Source organism: Podarcis melisellensis (genome assembly GCF_964234715.1).
Source record: "Podarcis melisellensis genome assembly, chromosome: 6".
Classification (NCBI taxonomy): domain Eukaryota; kingdom Metazoa; phylum Chordata; class Lepidosauria; order Squamata; family Lacertidae; genus Podarcis; species Podarcis melisellensis.
The window spans coordinates 31,832,518-31,852,732 of NC_138538.1; the positions used below are offsets into that span (position 1 = coordinate 31,832,518).

General features: G+C 43.1%; 1 protein-coding gene across 1 annotated transcript in view; it reads right to left on the minus strand.

Annotated features, from left to right (window-relative positions):
- Positions 1-20,215, minus strand: part of LGR6 (leucine rich repeat containing G protein-coupled receptor 6) — a 141,600-nt gene that overhangs the window by 41,072 nt on the left and 80,313 nt on the right. The window contains exons 5-6 of the mRNA XM_081914400.1: positions 12,511-12,726; positions 3,085-3,156 (exon numbers count right to left, since the gene is read on the minus strand). Coding sequence (XP_081770526.1) covers positions 3,085-3,156; positions 12,511-12,726 — 288 coding nt within the window. The remainder of the gene's footprint in view (positions 1-3,084; positions 3,157-12,510; positions 12,727-20,215) is intronic.

Here is a 20,215-nt window from a genome sequence, read left to right on the forward strand (position 1 = left end):
ATCCTAGCGATATTATAGTGGCAATCACTCATTTTTTATCCACATTTTTGAGGAAGTGTTTACACGTAATAATAAAGAAATATGAAATACAGGGATATTTGAAAATATAACAATGTATCACACAAGGAACCTTTGCATCTTAGACATTATTTTCTTTGTGACTTTTATAAACACCAGAATTTGGCTCTGCATTAATGGAAATATATATGGAACAATGGTGTGAAATGTTGTTGTTGTTATTATACACCCTTTACCCTAAGGTCCCAGAGTAGGTTACAACAATTTAAAATACAATGTTGTGGCTCAGTATAAGGGTTTCCCCATTGCACTATGGTATAAGTAATGCTCTTGGATTGTCCTTGCTTTTATTTTATGGGACTGAACTGAAGCACAGATACCGCCATCTTTAGGACTTTCAGCCTAAAGATTTTTTCTGATGTAAGTCATCCCACGTAAATAACACTGCTGTCAACACACACACACACACACACACACACACACACACACACACAGTGTCTTCTGGGCGCTATACATTTTGACAAGCCAAGGGGCTGTATTGTGTGATCCAAGAACTTCACTCCAAGATATATTTTGAAATGTTACACATGATGTGCACAGGCTTAGATCATGTGCATAGTACCTTTTCCTGCCATACAAGGAAGAGACTATAGCCTCCAAGTTCTTCCCAGAGACAGTCTTGGTTTTGTTTTTTACTGTGTAGACAGCAATCACTGCTGTCTGTGAAGTGCATTACAAATGGCTCACTTTGGATCAGACTGTTACTATTAATGCTTGATGTTTTTTATTATTATTTTTATGTGTGTTGGAAGCTGCCCAGAGTGGCTGGGGCAACCCAGCCAGATGGGTGGGCAGAGTATATTATTATTATTATTATTATTATTATTATTATTATTATTATTAATAACTCTTTCTCCCCTTCCTAAATGGAGGCTCTAGGAATGGAGCATATTATATATACTATTGTCTGGAAAGCATATTTTCTCATATTGCCTCTTCCTAATTCCTAGCTCAGGGGATAACAGACATCCTTGGCAGAATTTCACATCTTGGTGGCAGCTTTATCTCCTTGAATGACACTTTTATGCTGGGATAGAGTTTCGCTCTCTTTTACTGGCTCTTTCCCCATTTTGTCCTTCTTGTTCTTTTGACAGTTTGATTCTATCATTAAAGTCAAGAACTGTTTTACTGGAGTGGATGCAAAGGTCTCTGGACAACCAAGGGCAAGAGCCTCTTAGTTTCATGTTTGGAATGCTGATTTATCTCGTTTGTTATTTTTTACTAGGCCATCATATAAAAAAGAAAGCTGTTTCCACCATAGTAGTTAGGCAAGGCCTTTGGTCTGGGTTTGGGGAGGCAACATATAACCCTTGAAGTCCAGTGCAACTCTAGGATCTAGAAATATCTTGCCCGATTCATGTATTATCCCAGTAACATGAGAGTTGTTTCCCCAAAATGTGGCTCTATGCTGCGCAGATAGTCTCTGGATAGAGTACCGTATTTTTCATATATAAGACTAGGTTTTAAAACTCAAACTCAAAAACAGGTCAAGTGCTTCAGGGACTTTTGATCCCATCTTCTGTATGCATCTGCAGGGACAAACTGGTGGGAACCCTGTATGGGTTCCATTGGAGCAACCACAAAAGCCCCAACCTCAATATGACCCTGCTCACCCTGCCCAGGCAGGCTGAATCAATTGCTGGCCCCATTGGTCTGGCCCACCACACCAGCTGCTCTTGCCCCTCAATGGGCCAGCAACTTATCAGGGCAGGATATTGTAGTGGGCACTTCCCAAGCCATGACAAAATATATTTACCTGAAAAGGATGGTACTGTGAAGGCCAGCCTCAGAATCTTCACTGAGAGACTGAAGTTATTTACATCATTTCTAGCAGGGATAAGGTGGAAATAATGCAAATAGCATCAGTTTCCTTCTGGCGATTCTGAGACTGATAGTTCCAGGTTCCTTTCACACAACCTGTTCCTTGAGCATTGATCCTGAGATGTTTGCATGGAGATAAGGCAACTGTGGATAATTACTGAGCATTCATTCTGATCTATTTGCGGGGAGGTTACATGATGTTGCATCAAGCAAATGTTGTCCCACACTTTCCAGCACATTTCTCCATCTCTTTCCTTAGTGTATAAAGTCCATGACCTGACCCAGATATGCTTTCAGGCCCTTAGAGAGCAGGAGAAGCAGTAGGTAGCAACAGAGCATGCCTTGTGAGCACCCAGCCAGGTATTTTTTTGCAAGCGTTCAAATAGAGGGCTTGCAAAAACCTCAGTTTAAATACCTACAAAGACATTTGCTTACTCACCTCTACTCCAATCCCTCCTCCCCCCAACTTCGTAGGCTGGCATGGCCCTCTGGGTGTAAGAAAGTCTGTTATGTAGCTTTGCCTGGGAAAGTTTCACCACTGACTTATTGAACTTTTCTGATTCCTCCAGTGCTGATAATATATCCAGAAAAAAGAGGCACGAGTGCCAGAAAGGTATGGCATAGCCATTTCCTAGCTCAGCTCGAGGCAGGGGCATAGGAAGCAGGTGAGGGTGATGTGGTCTGCCCCGGGTGTCATCCTTGAGGGGGTGACAAAATGGCACACCGCGGGCCAGCACTTACCGCAGGGCCTAGCCTGCAGTGCGCCCGAGCCATGCGTCTCTCCTGGGAGTGACGCGGTGGTTCGGGGCCCTACACTGCCCGAAACAGCAGCATGGGGCTTGCGTTCGCCAGGCAGACTCCGTGGGCAGCTTGCCACACCGCTCCCCTAGGTGGATTGCTGCGCCGCGCCACGGCGCAGATCGCCACGGCGCTCCCATGCATGGATCGCCATGGTGCCCTCATGCACAGCTCATCCTGCCCCTGTGGGTGGGTTTCCTGGCCCCCGCCACTCCAGGTGTCGGAGCAGCTAGCTATGCCCCTGGCTCTAGGATGGAATAGCTGAAGAGATCAAGCCTTTCTAGATCCTCCTGCAGAGAGATGGAAAGAATACACAGAGCGTGACTGTCCCACTCTTTCAAGATGGATGATTTAGTGCTAGGTACAAAGGAAAAGGAAACAACTTACAGAGTTTCCAAGCTGCGGAGTCCTTCAAAGCTGTGGGTTCCGAGGCTGCAGATGTGGTTATTATGCAGGTGTCTGCAGAGAGAAAGGATATCCTTAGATTCCCAACATCAGCAAACAGATTCCCCCCCCCCCGCCCATTTTGTTGCCTAGAGAAGCACTGAAAGCTAAATGCTGCCAAGGGCAAGGTGACCCTAGACAAGTGTTCACGAGTTCCCAAAGCACTCATGAATATGGCAGACAACTGAATATATTCAAAATTAATAGGGATCATTGGAAGGGAGCACACTCAGTTGTTATCTGTATGCAATAGGCCCCAGTCATCATGACTACTGATGGGGGAGACTCCCCTATCTGGTTTCAGATTGTGTGCTCATAAAATTAGATAATTTGTACTGAATTTGGATGGGGTCCAAACTGGCTAATTTTCAAGCTCTCCCCATACCCTACTCAGAGAATGTTGCCGTCATGCTTCTGATGATGTCACTTGGGACATAATCAAGCTTGGAGGTCTCACTCCCATCTCCTTTGCATGCCTCCCCACCCCCCACAAAGGCTCAATCACTTTTCTGTCCAGATTTTCACATTTTGAAATATGGCACCTCTACATCCCCACTGCGCAGAGATAGCAGGCTTAAGGTGAACCACAGAGATCAGGTGGTCAATGGCAATCCCAGGGCTTTGGAAAATACCTGAGGAATGTTGGACCCCCCTCAAGGAGAGGATGTGGGAGATTAGCAGACAAACCTAACAAATGCATATACTTGCTAGTAGTTAGCATGAGAAGGGGCTAATACCCCTTCTTTGCTGATAGGCAGATACTTGGATTGTATAAATACAATTGGTAAAGAGGACTCTGTGTGATGTAATTTTCCCTCTTCTCCTGGAGAGGAAGGAGCATATAGGACTTCCTATCCCTCTCTCTTTGACCACCGTTGGCTGCAGAAATGCCTCTGCTTGCTCCAGCTTTTGGCACATGCCTAAATATAAGTATTTTGCTGGCATAGTTTTTACTTCTGCCATTGCTTTGAACCAATGCAATATTATAGATTAATTATAATTTTAAACTTTGTTGTCTGGTTTTTTGTTAAGCGGAGTAAGAAGGGGAAAGCCAGCTTACTTCGTAGATGGGCTTCCTCAAAATCCTCTCCTACTCATTAAAACCTAACCCACAAAGGAAACATGGAGAGAAAAATTTGTCACTTTTAAGGGTCCAGGACAGCCATGAGATCATTTCTGGTACGCTGGAATTTTGGCTGGCAATGGATGTCATTACAGAGCAAAAAGAGGTGGCCAACTCACTAAGGAATATTTTAGATAAGCTCATGGCTATTATATTCTTTATGATGGAACAGAGAAATATTATCCTGGTCTGTAACAGGAAGCAATGTTTTGGGCTGTGATGTGATGTAATGCAGCCCCCAGGGAGATTCCATCCAGCAGCAGGTGAAATCAAAGGCACCTTAATTATTTGTGTTTGGTCTGGTGTCAGTGAAAAAAGAAATCCCATTCCAACTGGTCTCCGGTACTGGAGGTTTGGCAGAGAGCACAAAGTTCCATGGTAAAAGCAGCTTGAATTTACAAGGAACAGAGTAAACATGCGGTGGATAAATGGAAGCCTATGACATCCCTGGATGTTTCTGATGAGCACTTAGTGTGTTTGCTCTTTTGCAGAAAAAGAATACTGCTTGCCTTTCTAAAGCAAGGGGGAAACAGGGAAAAACAGATGCTTGAGAGAAAACTTGGATCCAGTCTAACTTTCAACGGAGAAGATCGATTTCATTCAAATCAGGAGATTAGAGCATAAAACAGTTATTCCTCCCTGACTGTAGGAAAGCAAAAAAACAACCCCCATATCCAGATGGTTTCCTCTATCAAATTTTATGGCGCATTTCTGGATCAGGCTGCCCTGACATCACCTTGGACCTTTACACAAAGATGATACCTGCAGTTTAAGTTTCTCTGAACTCTGGATCCCAGGCTTGGCAATCCACAGTTCAAATATATTATAACTAGTAACACATGACATATTGCCATATTTGAAACAGTACCAAAAACTTGCACACAAGCAATTGGAAAGCTTTGATTCACCTTTCGTACCTTTGATTAATTAGCAATAGGAATGGTTCTAAGTTAAATAAAGGCAAAAATGCATCTAGCAGACATAACACTTGAGTAGAATAGGTTTCCATCTGGGGAACACATTCACTCTGAACTCCACGCTCAGGTACTGAGCAAGGACCAAACACACATGAAATCTTACTCGCCCAAGCTCACTTCATCAGGGAAGGAGGAAAAGTAGGGGCAGGGGCAGGCCAGAGGCAAGTAAACAGGAAAAAACGAACCAATAATAAAGGGACCTGGTCAGGAGAAAAATCTGCTCCAAGTATGAAGAAAGTGCAAGGTGTTCAGGTTTGGACAACGATGGGGCAACGTGAATAAGGAAAATGTGGGTTTTTAGCCATTTTACATGATGGCATGAGTGAGCCCATTGTCTTGCCTCCCCACAAACTAATCAGATTTAATGTTCAACAAACAGGTTGTCTGGAAGTGTCCTTCATCCCAACAAAGGAGAAAGTGGGAATAAGGTTGTAGTCCTATAAACACTTTGTTGTTGATTACCGTATTTTTTGCTCTGTAGGACGCATCCGACCATAGGATGCACCTTGTTTTAGAGGGGGAGAACAAGAAAAAAAATCTCCCCCTCTCTGTGCAGCACCCCTTCAGTGAAGCAGCAGAAGAAACGGAGCCCCTTCCATTTCTCCTCCCGCTTAGCTGAAGAGGCGCTGTGCCTTAGCTGAAGGGGCACCTACCCTTCAGCAAAAGGAACCCGAAGCCTCTGGAGTGCAGCGGGAGCTCCCGCTGCGCTCTGGAGGCTTCAGGCGGCTATCTGGAGAGCGAGAGGGGTCGGTGCGCACCGACCCCTCTCGCTCTCTACATAGGCTCGGGTTCCTTTCGCTTGTGGGGCTGGCGGTGGGGAAAGCCGAGCTTCCCTCACCGCTAGCCCCAGGGAGCAGCGGAAAGGCTGTGTGAAGGCTGCGCGCAGCCTTTCTGCTGCTCCCCACAGCTTGTGGTGTTGGCAGTGGGGAAAGCTGAGCTTCCCTCACCGCCAACCCCGGGAAAGCCACCGCCAGCCCCAAACAGCAGGTCGGGGAGCAGCGGAAAGGCTGCGTGCAGCCTTCCTGCTGCTCCCAGAGCTTGTCGGGGCTGGCGAGGGAAGCCCGGGTTCCCCCTCCCCAGCCCCAGGGACACACATTCGCTCCATAAGACACACAGAAATTTCCCCTTAGATTTTAAGAGGGGAAAAGTGCATCTTATGGAGCGAAAAATACGGTAGTTGTTTAGTTGTGTCCAACTCTTCGTGACCCCATGGACCAGAGCATGCCAGGCACTCCTGTCTTCCGCAGCTTCCCGCAGTTTGGTCAAACTCATGCTGGTAGCTTCGAGAACACTGTCCAACCATCTCGCCCTGTGTCATCCCCTTCTCCTTGTGCCCTCAATCTTTTCCAAAATCAGGGTCTTTTCCAGGGAGTCTTCTCTTCTCATTGGGTGGCCAAAGTATTCGAGCCTCAGCTTCACAATCTGTCCTTCCTGTCCATTCCTTCAGAATGGATAGGTTTGATCTTCTTGAAATCAATGGGACTTACCTGGGAGTAAGTCCTAGTGACCTTAATAGAACTTAGGGCTCATCCAGACTTCCTTTTGTGCTGCGTTTCTAAACACAGATTGACACTTTAAAGTGCCATGTCTGAAAGCTCCCCTCCTCCCTAGGGCTTTCCCCACAAAAACTTGCTCTTTACCACTGAATTGGGAGCAAAAGGCAGAGAAGGTTCACAGGATCACACTTCAAAACGACCTTGACAGATTAGAGAACTGGGCCAAAACAAACAATTTTAACAGGGAGAAATGTAAAGTATTGCACTTGGGCAAAAAAAATGAGAGGCACAAATACAAGATGGGTGACACCTGGCTTGAGAGCAGTACATGTGAAAAGGATCTAGGAGTCTTGGTTGACCACAAACTTGACATGAGCCAACAGTGTGACGCGGCAGCTTAAAAAGCCAATGCAATTCTGGGCTGCATCAATAGGAGTATAGCATCTAGATCAAGGGAAGTAATAGTGCCACTGTATTCTGCTCTGGTCAGACCTCACCTGGAGTACTGTGTCCAGTTCTGGGCACCACAGTTCAAGAAGGACACTGACAAACTGGAACGTGTCCAGAGGAGGGCAACCAAAATGGTCAAAGGCCTGGAAACGATGCCTTATGAGGAACGGCTAAGGGAGCTGGGCATGTTTAGCCTGGAGAAGAGGAGGTTAAGGGGTGATATGATAGCCATGTTCAAATATATAAAAGGATGTCACATAGAGGAGGGAGAAAGGTTGTTTTCTGCTGCTCCAGGGAAGCGGACACGGAGCAATGGATCCAAACTACAAGAAAGAAGATTCCACCTAAACATTAGGAAGAACTTCCTGACAGTAAGAGCTGTTCAGCAGTGGAATTTGCTGCCAAGGAGTGTGGTGGAGTCTCCTTCTTTGGAGGTCTTTAAGCAGAGGCTTGACAACCATATGTCAGGAGTGCTCTGATGGTGTTTCCTGCTTGGCAGGGGGTTGGACTCGATGGCCCTTGTGGTCTCTTCCAACTCTCTGATTCTATGATTCTATGAAGGTGGCAAGGCAAAAAAGAAAGTGCTCAGACATCATACTTAATTTTAGATATATCATACAATTACATCGTATAATTACATCATACTTAATTTTAGATAAAATACTACTTGGAGTGAGGGGGATGATGATGCACAAGCATAGTATAACCAGGGAAACAGCTAAGTTTACAAACTGGAAAACTTAGATGGTGAATGCCAGTTGTACCATCACATAAATAGAGTCATGACTTTATAGGAGAACCAGAAAGATACAAAGGTCAAGCTGTTCTGGCTCAAGTTTGGCCTGGAATGTTTTGTTCTGTTTTGAAACGGAGCAAACCATGAACATTCCAGTCCCCACAGAACAGTTTTATAATCCTATGAGCATCTGAATTGCTGGAGCTCTCATGGAAAATGGAACCCAATCTTTGCCATCAGTTCCGTAGGAACATAAACAAAAGGGAGTTTGACTCACAGTCCAAGTTGGGATGGTAAATATTTGAGGAGAGGAACTCCTCTTCCATTCTTCCATCCTCTCATCCATGTTAAATAAATTACTTTAGCAAGTGGAATCACAGTTGCTCCAGTGCCTGCCAAACTGTTCCCTGCTCACACAGAGCCATTTCTCCTCGTAAGTCACAGATGGTTTGACAATTGCAGAAGTGGTGCTTTGACAAAATGAAGACACAGTTCTATAATTCTTCATTTCATTCAGGTTTCTAGAGAAATCAATGACCATATTTCCTCTGATGAATCAATGACAAACAGAATGAAGCTATTTTACAATATGTATAACATATCAGAATCCAGGAAAAGAAGGAGAGTTGGGATCATTCCAAAAAGGAAGCAACTTTCAGAATAGCACTGTCTTGAATTCCTTTGTTTAAAATAAAAATCCAGATCAAACACTTTATTTTATTTTCTGCAAAGCAATTCAGAACATTAATGCCAGCTAATGGCATGTAGGAAGAAACACACATAATGTGATGATTACTGCATTGTGTTCCTAAGCATCACAGGGGAAAACTTGGAATAGGGATATAGCCAGTGTATGCAAGAATGACAACTAATGCTACATGCTGTGTACAAATACATAATTTCCAAAAAATGCTGGTGTATACTGCTGCTTTCCCTTTTTAAATATGAAGCAGAGGTCCAATCCTTTATCGGCTGTGACTCCCATGTAGGGAAATCCACTCATTTAGGTCACAGCTACACTTCCACAGTTATGGCTTCTCCCAACGAACCATGGGAACTGAAGTTTAAAGGTAAAGGGAAAGGGACCCCTGACCATTAGGTCCAGTCGTGACCGACTCTGGTGTTGCGGTGCTCATCTCGCTTTATTGGCCAAGGGAGCCGGAGTCTGTCCGCAGACAACTTCCGGGTCATGTGGCCAGCATGACTAACCCGCCGGAGCAGTACCTATTTATCTACTGGCACTTTGACGTGCTTTTGAACTGAAGTTTAGCCCCCTCTAAACAGCAATTTCCAGCACCCATAACAAACATCAGGTGCCTCCCCAAAATTATCCTGCAGAATCTGATTTCTATGTTCACTTGTGCTGAGTACAGAATCCGTGTCTTTTCCCATTATAATCCCACTTGACCCACTTAAAGATCTCTTCTCAGAATAGATTGGAAACAATCAGTATTTTTCCCTTTTCTTTTAAAATCTCATTTTTCTATATTTTTTCCTGCTGACAGAATCTTTTTTTTCCAGATAGGGATTTAGTCAACCTCACAGACAGAAAGAGCACAAATTTCTTCTTTTAGCTTCTGGGTGTCAAATTTGTGTTGAAAATAGGAGGAATTTTGTTTTGATGTCTATCTGCTCCAGTGATGGAAATAAACAGGGGGGTACAACCCCCCCATAACAGTTGTGACTTGTTATCAGTCTGCTCTGAATTCCCTTTTCTCTTATATCAATCTGCTCAGAATTTCAGATGTCCTTGAAGCCCACCAGTGCCTCGCTTTCCTTAAAAAAACTAAATAAATGCTTTAACTTTGGCTGCAAAAAGTTAATTTTTTTTTGCAAAGTTCAAAAACAAAATAAAGCACTTCTCTGGATTGTGCTCATATGTTTTCCTTCCCTAATGTTAGGAATACTAGGAATCCTCAGAAAGATGAAATGATGCTTTGTCTTTTCCATCTTGGGCTAGATTGTAGGTGTTTCAGTTTCCCTTGTTGAGTCTCCTAAACACTGAGGTTATTAAGCACGTTTTCTCCCTTGCAGCAGTGATGTGTAAAATCTCACTGTACATAAAGCCATAACTTCCAGACATGATAGAAGGAGAAAGGATGATTTCTGCGGTTATGTTAACAGAATGCAGATCTATACATTACAGGACGTTTCCTTGTGCAGAAAGTATCCCGCATCCCCCATTACAAACCTATGTGAGAAACGGATGGGAACTGGTGTACAGAATTCCTTAGTGGGGATATAATTTATTAGCAGAGGCTGATGCCCCTAACTTGTTCCAGATTGAAGCTTGTATATTTTCATGTTGGCTCTTTCCGCCATCAGCAGATGATCAGCCCTTTCGCTCCCACAGGCCCAAGGTGTGCGCAGCAGGAGAGAGCATTGCTGCACCTGGGAAGGTCATGTCCTTAGCTATGAAACTGCTGATCAGGGGTATCCAGAAGTATTAATCAGGCTGTAAATGACATCTTCCCCAGTACCCCTCCACAGCTGTTCTTTGGCCCCCTCCCAAAGGTGGCTATTTCATTAGCTCCCAGATTAGAAAGTTTATGGCAGTGACAAGCCCTTCTTCTGCCTCCACATGCCTGTTTCTTAACCAAATCTCTTACACACTTACACACACACACACACACACACACCAAAAGGGCCAAATCAGATGCTACTTTTAATGCATGGTAAGTAGTCATGCCTGCAGTTTAAAAATATATATAATAGTAAGGGTTGGGGGAAGAGAACATAACATGAACCTGCTGGATCCGCACACCAGCCCATCTAGTCCAGGAATGTGCTCTCATAATAGCTGGTGAAATACCTGTGGGAAGCCTGCAAGCTGGACATGAGCACACACATGGACTCTGTCTACCTGTGATTCCCAGAAACTGGTATTCAAAGGTGTGATGCCTCTGAAGGTGGAGGTAGGACATAGTCATCACAACTAGCAGCTGTTGATAGGCTTGTCCTCTGTGAATTTGTCAAATACTCTTTTAAAGCCATCCAGGTTGGTGGCCATCACTTACTCCTGTCTTGTAGTATTCTTTTTAAAATTTTGGGTATTTTTTTTATCTCTTAAGTTTTATCATTTTATCCTCACAATGCTAGTTGAGGTGGATTAAGCACTGCACCTAATGAACTTCGTGGCTGGGTGGGAATTTACCGTATTTTTCTCTCTATAAGACGCACCAGACCACAAGACGCACCTAGTTTTTGGAGGAGGAAAAAAAGAAAAAAAATATTCTGAATCTCAGAAGCCAGAACAGCAAGAGGGATCTCAGTACAGTAAAAGCAGCGATCCCTCTTGCTGTTCTGGCTTCTGGGACAGCTGCGCAGCCTGCATTCGCTCCATAAGACGCACACACATTTCCCCTTACTTTTTTTGGGGGGGGAGTGAGTCTTATAGAGCAAAAAATACGGTATCTCCAAGTGTAGCCAAACCAAGGCCAAAACTCTACTAGCTCACAGAGTTCCCCCAAGTAATGGTAACATTTAGATATTTCTATGGGCCCCTGGGAAGCATGTGCCCCACATTTGTAGTGTTGTCAGTACAGGTGAATATCATTCACGAGGTACATGATTTAACACTTCATTATTATTTTTCTCTTCTTCCTGCACTAATAGAAGTAGCCTGAATCATTTTTGTTTTCTCTAAGCAGCTTAAAAAGTCCTACGCAATAAGCCTCTCCGGAGCTTTTGGAAAATAAACTGCATATTTTAATTTTTCTAATCATCACTCTCAAACAATCTGCTGTATTTTGTTCAGGCAGTTGAAGTCAATGCATAAAGAATTTAGGAAATCCTCTTTTCCTCATTTGTTTTTCATAAGGCATGTAGTAGTCTTACCATTAAACACTTGCTACAGTTTAGCTTAGTATTAGTTTCCTGATGATGTTTTTATAACCTAGCCACAAAGCATGTGTATTTCCAGAGCAGGAGTAGCTGTTTCAATCCTATATCTCATAAGTATGGTAATAATTCTAAGACAGCTGGTAATCACAAGCAAAATTTCCTAATCAACACCAAACAATATACAGTTAACAAATTTACACGCATAACTTTCCATCTGAGAAGATGGGCAAACCTATAAGCTATTGGTTAAAGCAAGCCCTAAATAACCTACAGGTGTGATTTCCTAAAAATATATTGTGGTCCTACTCACATGCATTGGTGCTAAAACTGTATGTTTCATTTTATCTGATGTTTTCGCTGGTGTGCTCATTTTTGTGGTTATTAGAGTTCATTGTTATAATCATGGTATGGTATTCTGTGGGGTGGGGGAAACTTGCTTGTGAAATAAATGTGTCCCATATGGAAATGGGCAGTTACCAGAAGTAAAATTATTCCTTTAATTTGTTTTGTACTATATCTTGTGAAAACAGCTTTACACTGAAAACTGCTTAAATACTTCTAAAACCATGCCTTTATGAACTTGCTATGTAGACTAAGGAGATTTCCTTCATGAGACACGGCCCAGACTGAAACACTGATCAACCAACTATCTCCTGCTTCTCTAAACAGTACATTGTGTTATGAGAAATGGACTTCTGAAAGAAAGAACGAAAGAATAAGCGGAAAGTAAAAGGGGGCACGTACAGTACCACAAGGCTGGTGAGGTTCTGGAAAGCGTAGTTAGGAATGTGCCAGATTTGATTGAGGGCCAGTGTCATGGCCTGTAGAGCCGGCAGGTTGTTGAGTGCTTTGACAGGGATCTCTGTCAGAGCATTATCATCCAGCCAAAGGTGGCGTAAGGAGGGCAGCCTCTCAAAGCTCTTCTCAGGTACCACAGAGATCAAATTGGCATCCAGACGCCTAAAGGAAATAAACAGACAAGTCAATCAAACACAGCATGTGTGCACATAGCACAGTGCAGAAAGTGTCCTGTTGGTAATCATTAAATGGTCAAAGACCTGAGCAAGTTACTGCGGCACCAGTGGCCTGCATAGAGGCTCAGAAGGCACGACTGACATATGCAAATCTACACATTCTTGCTTCCTTTGATGGAATATCCGTGCTTCCAGCTGATTTGACCTGATAGAAAATGGAAAGAGAGGGTGTGAGGTTTTATACCTCTGGAATGATATAGCATGAAAATTCCTTTGATAATACTGTTTGGTCTCCTGTGTAGGTGGTGGATCTCAACAAAATCACATCGTACAGCTGCCGCGATCCCACACAGTGGCTCCAGTTTATGTAACACAGATATTCTAGGGCAATTCTGCATCAGTCCTCCAAACTCAAATCAAATCAAAGAAAAAGCACCTTGGCAGAAGTGACATTAGCCACTTCAGGTGAAAACATGCATAATTCATCTCTCCTTATTACAGTATTCAAACATCTGACTAGCTGATCTTCTTTGTTTGCAAGGTGTCTGGGGATTTGTTCAGAATTACAGTATACTGGTGCTGTGCAGTCAATTTATAGGAAGCACAGTTATGCTCTTCTGAATTCTTCTGCTGTTCCTATCGATGTACATTGTCATTCCTCAAAATATACTGTTATTAAAATAAATAACCTTTCCCCTCTACTAGGGATGAATTGATGAATCTGTCAATTTTGGTTTCTCTCAGTTTCCCATGTTTCCAATCTTAAATTTACTTCTCCGCATTTCCACGTCAATTTGTGTTGTTGGTTTTTTTATTAAAAATGTCCCCAAGAAATTTCATCAGCATCATAGTGCAAATATATCCTAATACACACACTTCTGTATGCAAGATTGCCTAATAAACACATTTTTGCAATGCCATTTTCTGTTTGCATGCTATATTCACTAACAAATGCATTTTTTATGCAAACTTTATCCTAATATATGCATTTTGTACACATTACTGGCTGGAGAGCTGCAGTGCAAAATTTTGTGTAAATTTTGAAGAATGGGGTTATGTTTTGGTTCATGTATTGTTTTTGAATGTAATTACCTTTAAATGTAAAATGAACTGAAATTCTCTCCAAGCCCTACCCTTTATACAACAGATTCAAGGCTAGCTTGAACTGCCATAATGTCTTCAGACTCCTCTTCCCTAAACCAAGTAATAAACAATAAAATATCTGAACATCATTTCCTGTGGAATGGCAGGTTGTGGTTTGGTTCTTTTTGTTTGTTTGTTTGTTTATAATATACAACAAAATAAAAATTGCAGGTTTGGTATAGCAACTGCAGTAGTGTAAGCCAAATGTGACACCGATGAGAAGTAGTTGGGGTTTTTTAAATCAGAATTCTTTAGTTCCATAAAAGCTGAAGAGCTCAAAAAGAAGGATTTAAGCCCAGTTAAAGAGCTGGGTTTGGTACCTGTTTCTGCTACTGTGTCATCTGAATGAGTCAGCAAATGGAGAAGGGGAAATCCTTCATCCACCTAATACAAGCTGAATTTCTTAATCTTTTGTTTGTATGGTAAATCCTGAAATGTAGATACTGTTTCATCTAACATGAATGTTTCAGTTGTCCTAGAAACAATCTGTAAAACCTCTTAAGTGAAATACTAATGCAAGTGAAAATTAAACATTTTCTTGGCGCTTAGGGGGAATGTGTCTTGTGTTCTATTGTAGTATCTTTTGGCCACTTCAATCAGTCTATAGAGAATCTTAGTTTTCTGGCTCAAGCCGCAACTGCAGCTAGGGGAAGAATGGGCTCTCCAAAACATTGCTTGTAGACGCTGGTTTTACTACTTTGTGACCTACTATTTTCCTATATGTGTTTGGGTTGGAAATGAGGTCTGCCCCACCCCTGCTTCCATTAAAGTGTAGTGAAGACAAGGTGAAACAAGTTGCTTTGGAAAGCTGTTCCATAGAGATAGGTGTTCAGTAACAACTTGCAATGGGACTAATAGCTCCAGCACAAAAGGAATTGAATAAAACTCTTAGTAAAGAAAATAAACTTTACAGAATGCCAATGGAATAATACCATATCCTCAGCATGCCAATTTGTTATAAAGTAGAAGAGTTTGGATTTGATACCCCGCCTTTCACTCCCTTTAAAGAGTCTCAAAGCGGCTAACATTCTCCTTTCCCTTCCTCCCCCACAACAAACACTCTGTGAGGTGAGTGGGGCTGAGAGACTTCAGAGAAGTGTGACTGGCCCAAGGTCATCCAGCAGCTGCATGTGGAGGAGCGGAGACACGAACCCGGTTCCCCAGATTACGAGACTACTGTCTTAACTACTACACCATACTGGCTCTACACCATAGGTTTTGCTTTCTCGTGCCTTGCATGCATCTCAGTTTTGGAATTATTTGTGGGGGGGATCTGTTTCTTGGGGAAACACCTGTTGAAAGTCTTGTGAGTCTACTCAAACTAGTAGTCTGCCCATGACAATGGCTAGGTTTAGCAGAGGGTGATAACCCAGTGTTTCCCTTCCTTCACTTGTATCATTTGGAGGTCTGAGTACTTGGAAAATCACCAAGTACAATGGAGTCATGTTAACTACATCTTGTAAATCCAAAGAATTATGCAATTTCCAGTACTCAACAAATGAAGGGTCTACATATGGTTTTATAAGATAACCTTGATGAAGCCCCTAATATCTACCTTATGTTTTCAGAGAAAGCTGCAAAAACTGACTCAAAAACTGCAGAGTGTATGGTTATAAAAGCCAGTTTATTATTTAACGGCAGGGTTTTTCTGAGATAGATGAGTGCCCCTGAATCCAGTAATAATACAGGTCATGCTGCCCTTTTATTCTTCAAAATTTCTATTTTGGTTTGTGACTTGGACACTGACAATGAATGGAGAACCAGGGAAGCAGATTGCTTCAGATATTTGGATGTAGGAAGGGGTTGTGCAACCGGGTCAGCCAGAGACCTGGAAAAGAAGCAATTTGTATTGGACTAAAGGAAGAAGAGAAAAGAAGTTCTAAATTTCAGGGGTTGGCTGAAGAGACAGGCTTTCTGTTTAGAGATGATGCTGTTGCTTAGGAACTGATGCCATTTTGGAACCTGCACCACCTACATGGTCCTACTGGCTTGCTGCCTGCCCGATCTGCGCATTTGTAAATAAATAGTTATTGCAAAATGCACCAGAATTCTCTATTGCTCTGTTATTCAAAAGAAAAACTGATCCTGCAAGGCTGCCCTGGAACCTTCACCACAAAGGGAAAGTGGGAGTGAAAACAATAACACCGACAGACATAAATAAACTGAAAACTGGCTTCCAGAAGTAGTTTGGTATCCTGGCTTGCTTGTTTTCTGAAATAAAGTTGGATTGCCATAAAAAACATGTAGCAGAGTTCAAGCTCACTAACTACTATTGCTCCCAAATGTAGTTCTTCTTGAGGAAGAGATGGAGCGAATATAAAACTCAGCTCCCTTGGCACCAAGAAGCTGCTAATTATATCAATTAAGCAAAACAAAAAAGCAACCACATGGCTCTCCTCTTTCTGCACTGTGTGATTATGGCTTCTTAAGCACTTTCTATTATGGTTTATACCTGGGATAATTGGGCAGATTAGGAGACAGGGTAGGCCAGTGCCAACTTGCTCCATTTCCACATAGACGTTGACATTTTTTATTCTGCTGTGCTTCTCAGATCATGCTGCAGTTTCCATCACAAGCATCAATCCTACAGTGGGATGTTCATGTCATATGGAGGAACTCAGACGAGGCTCTGAGATTGTTCAAGTGTAATGCTAAACCGTAGCACCCAGTGAAGGGCCAAACCAATCCTCCACAGACTTTCCCCACTAATATTTTAACCCCATCATCTGGTGGATCTTTAGTATAAGAATGTGTCCCAAGGTATTCTTTTATTTAATGAATTTATATACCACCCTATACCCGCAGGTTCACAGAATAAAGGTACCACGATTTTGCACATGCACTCTCACACATCACATCTTACATGTGAGGGCTCATCATTGAGCCTACCTAGTGACAGTGAAGGCAGGAAAACCAGGTGTCCCATTTGGGGATCAAGCCTGAAACCATGGGATTATCAGCACCACACTCTAACCAACTGAGCTATCCTGTTGGGGAAATAAAGAGCCTTAGAATACAGTGGTACCTCGAGTTACAAATGCCTCAGGTTACAAATGCTTCAGGTTATAAACTCTGCTAACCTGGAAGAGTTACCTCGAGTTGAGAACTTTGCCCCAGGATGAGAACGGAAATCGTGTGCCGGCGGTGCAGCAGCAGCAGCAAGAGGCCCCATTTGCGAAAGCACGCCTCTAGTTAAGAACAGTTTCAGGTTAAGAACAGACCTCCGGAATGAATTTAGTTCGTAACTAGAGGTACCACTGTAATAGAATTGTAGATTTGTTGCAATGTAGGAATGTTTTGCCCAATGCAGGGCTCCAACCCACGGCCCTGAGATAAAGAGTCTCATGCTCTACCAACTGAACTGTCAGGGAACTGCCATCAGAACGAGAGACGGAGGCAGGGCCACCCAGCGATGCCGGAGAGGGGACGAGCAGGGGGGAAGGATTTCAACGTAACACCCATAGAGAAGAGAGGGAGATGGAGGAATTGGTGACAGGGCTCCAAGACCCTTCCCCCGATGATAGTGGAGAGAGCGCTGGGACGCCCCTGCCTTCCCCTTACTTGCGCAGACGCGTTCCGCGCAGAGAACATAGGAGGAGACTCGGGGTCAAACAGCTTTTATGCTGGAAGAGGTTCAAGAGACGCCCACTCTTGGATTCTGCAAGTGACTAACAGGTCACGGAGGGCGAGCTCCGACCCTGGGCATGGTTGGGGCAAGCAAGCTAACTGAACTGAAGTAAGGTTACGCACAAGTAACCCCTAACAACCATTACATGAACTATCTGTCTGACAACATACGGAGGGTTGCAGATAAAATCGCTTGCATCTGTTGGGGCCTTCATTTGTTCTCAGAAGGTGCCATATGACCAACCGTATAACCTGGACATGTGAAAAAATTCTTTCCCAGTCCACCCCACCCCCCCAAATCTTAGCACTCATATCTATAGGTAGGATTGCAAACCCTTTTTTTCCTGGCAGATCACTCACTTTTCCACATCAACCATGTCAGGAAAGGGTTTATCAATCATATGCTTTGCCTGCCATGCAACTATTAAAATCACATAAATACTGACAGGAAGAAAAGTGGAAATTCTAGCCATGCCATAGGTTTACTCCATTTCACCATTATTGAATTAAATATATTGTGTGTCTGGTTTTTAAGTCTTGAACCATAGTGAAGATTAATTTTCATGGCGTTTCTCATCTGTCTTGTGGCTAGACTACAGAACTACAAGACAATGCAAGTTTCTCATATAAGTTTTTGCATTTACCCTCCCCCCTGAAAAAACCTATGTAGTACGGTACAGAAAAAAATCTCTTTCGGGCTCTTCTACCATCTTATGTGTGGCTTAAAATGCAATAGGATCTTGAGTAAAAAAACCAATAACAACAGAACCTGCATGCCTATACAGAAGTATACAAACAATATTATAAAGTCCCCAATGTGCTTTTTATTGACCTTGATTAGGAAGATTCATGACCCTGAACCCTCTCACTTAAGTACATGACTTGTTACATTTCCCTTAGTGAAAAGCCAAAGAACAGGGAAGATGGGTGATTGGTCCCAGATGTTCTATACAGTAGATATGTCTGTGCAGTTGGGTTGATAGGTCCCATATGTTAAATACAGTAGATGTGTCAGTATAGCAGGGAGACTGACAACAATTCCCATATGCTGATTTCACTAGGAAAGTCTGCATACTTATATCTATAATAGACTTCGGCGAACAGTCTTTTACAATAGGCTAATGGAGACACATAGAGTCCTGGTTCACTAGATATTCTTTTGCTCTGATGTCTCATTACTCTGAACCTGTTTATACATTCAGTTAAATTGGAAAATTGAATCTGTCATAGCATCCCCCACTCATGGCCATTTTTTGTGGTGGACACAGTTTATTTTAAAAGAGTATTCCAGGCATATTGTTCAGGGAAGAATGAATAGGAGATGCCTACCTCTCCCCCAGAATGGTGCTATATTTCTGCTGTTCCTGAAAATATGAGCCTTAATTAATTGGGCAGATTCTTCTTTATTGTGAATATACTTCAAGATTATATTATATGTCCTTTTCAAGAAAAAAAATTCCTAAATATGAAGCACTTATACTTCATAGCTTCAGCTAATAATGCTATGAAAGCTGACCAGCCAATTGTGCTTTGTCTTTGTCAGGCAAATGGCTTGCCAATGGCCTAGAATGACTGATAGATGTCTTCTCAATGGGAGCTAATTGAAATAGCTGGATAACCTTCCTGAGGGTTTCAAATGGGAGAGGTCACTAGAACCTGGAAGCGGAGGATGCAACCTATAGGCTTGTGAAAAAACTGCAGTTCAGAGATACACCTTGTGGTGCAGGATGCCTTTCTAGGGCAGGGTGGTCCAATGCACAGTCCAAGGGCTGCATGCAGCCCTTGAGCTTTTTGGGGGTGACCCTTGACAACACTTGATGCCCCCTCTAGCCCTCACACTGCTTTCCCAAAGCTAGATAAGTGATGCAATTGGCTTTGGGAAGGAGGCAAGAGGGCTCTGACAGGGTCCTAGAGTCCTCCCTCCTCCTTACCAAAGCCTAATTAGTACTTTCCCAGCTTTGGGGAGGAGGTAAGAGGGCTCTAGGACCCTGCCAGAGCTCTCATGCCTCCTTCCCAAAGCCCAGTGCCCCGTTTGGCCTTGCTTCTCCCCACCCTATGCACAACAAGGCAGTGTGTGGCCCATGGGTTCTGTATCAAAGCACTCTTGCGGCCCACTTGGTATGAAAAGGTGGACCACCCTGCTCTAAGGATATGAAATGGATCTGCTACATGCTAACTAACTAACTACGGTAACATTCTGCTAGTTTGTCCTCTAGCTCCATAAACTAAACATTACAAAAAGTCTCCAGACATCACTCCATCAAAAGGAAGCTAAATTCAAGGAGTACTGCCCCTGGAATTTCTCACCCCTAGGGCAAGTTCTAAGTTTGTAACAATACTTTCTCCTCAAACAAGGCACAAAACTACACAATGGAAATCATGGGGCACTGCTTCTAAGGCATAAAGCAGTTTCCAGTCAGGTTTCATCATTTTATTTAGCAATTGGCTACTATATCCTTTAGAACATAGAACACAAAAACATAGGAATGTAGAAAGCTACCTTATATGGAGTGAGACTCTTGGGTATACCCAGCTCAGGATTGTTTACACTGACTGCCAGTGGCTCTCCAGGGTTTCAGGCAAGAATCTCTCTCATCCCTATTTGGATGGGGGTTGAACCCAAGACTTTCTGCAAGCAAAGCAGATTGTCTACCACTCAGCTATAGCTGCTCCTCAAGGAGGGCTCCTTTTCTTGTTTGTGGATT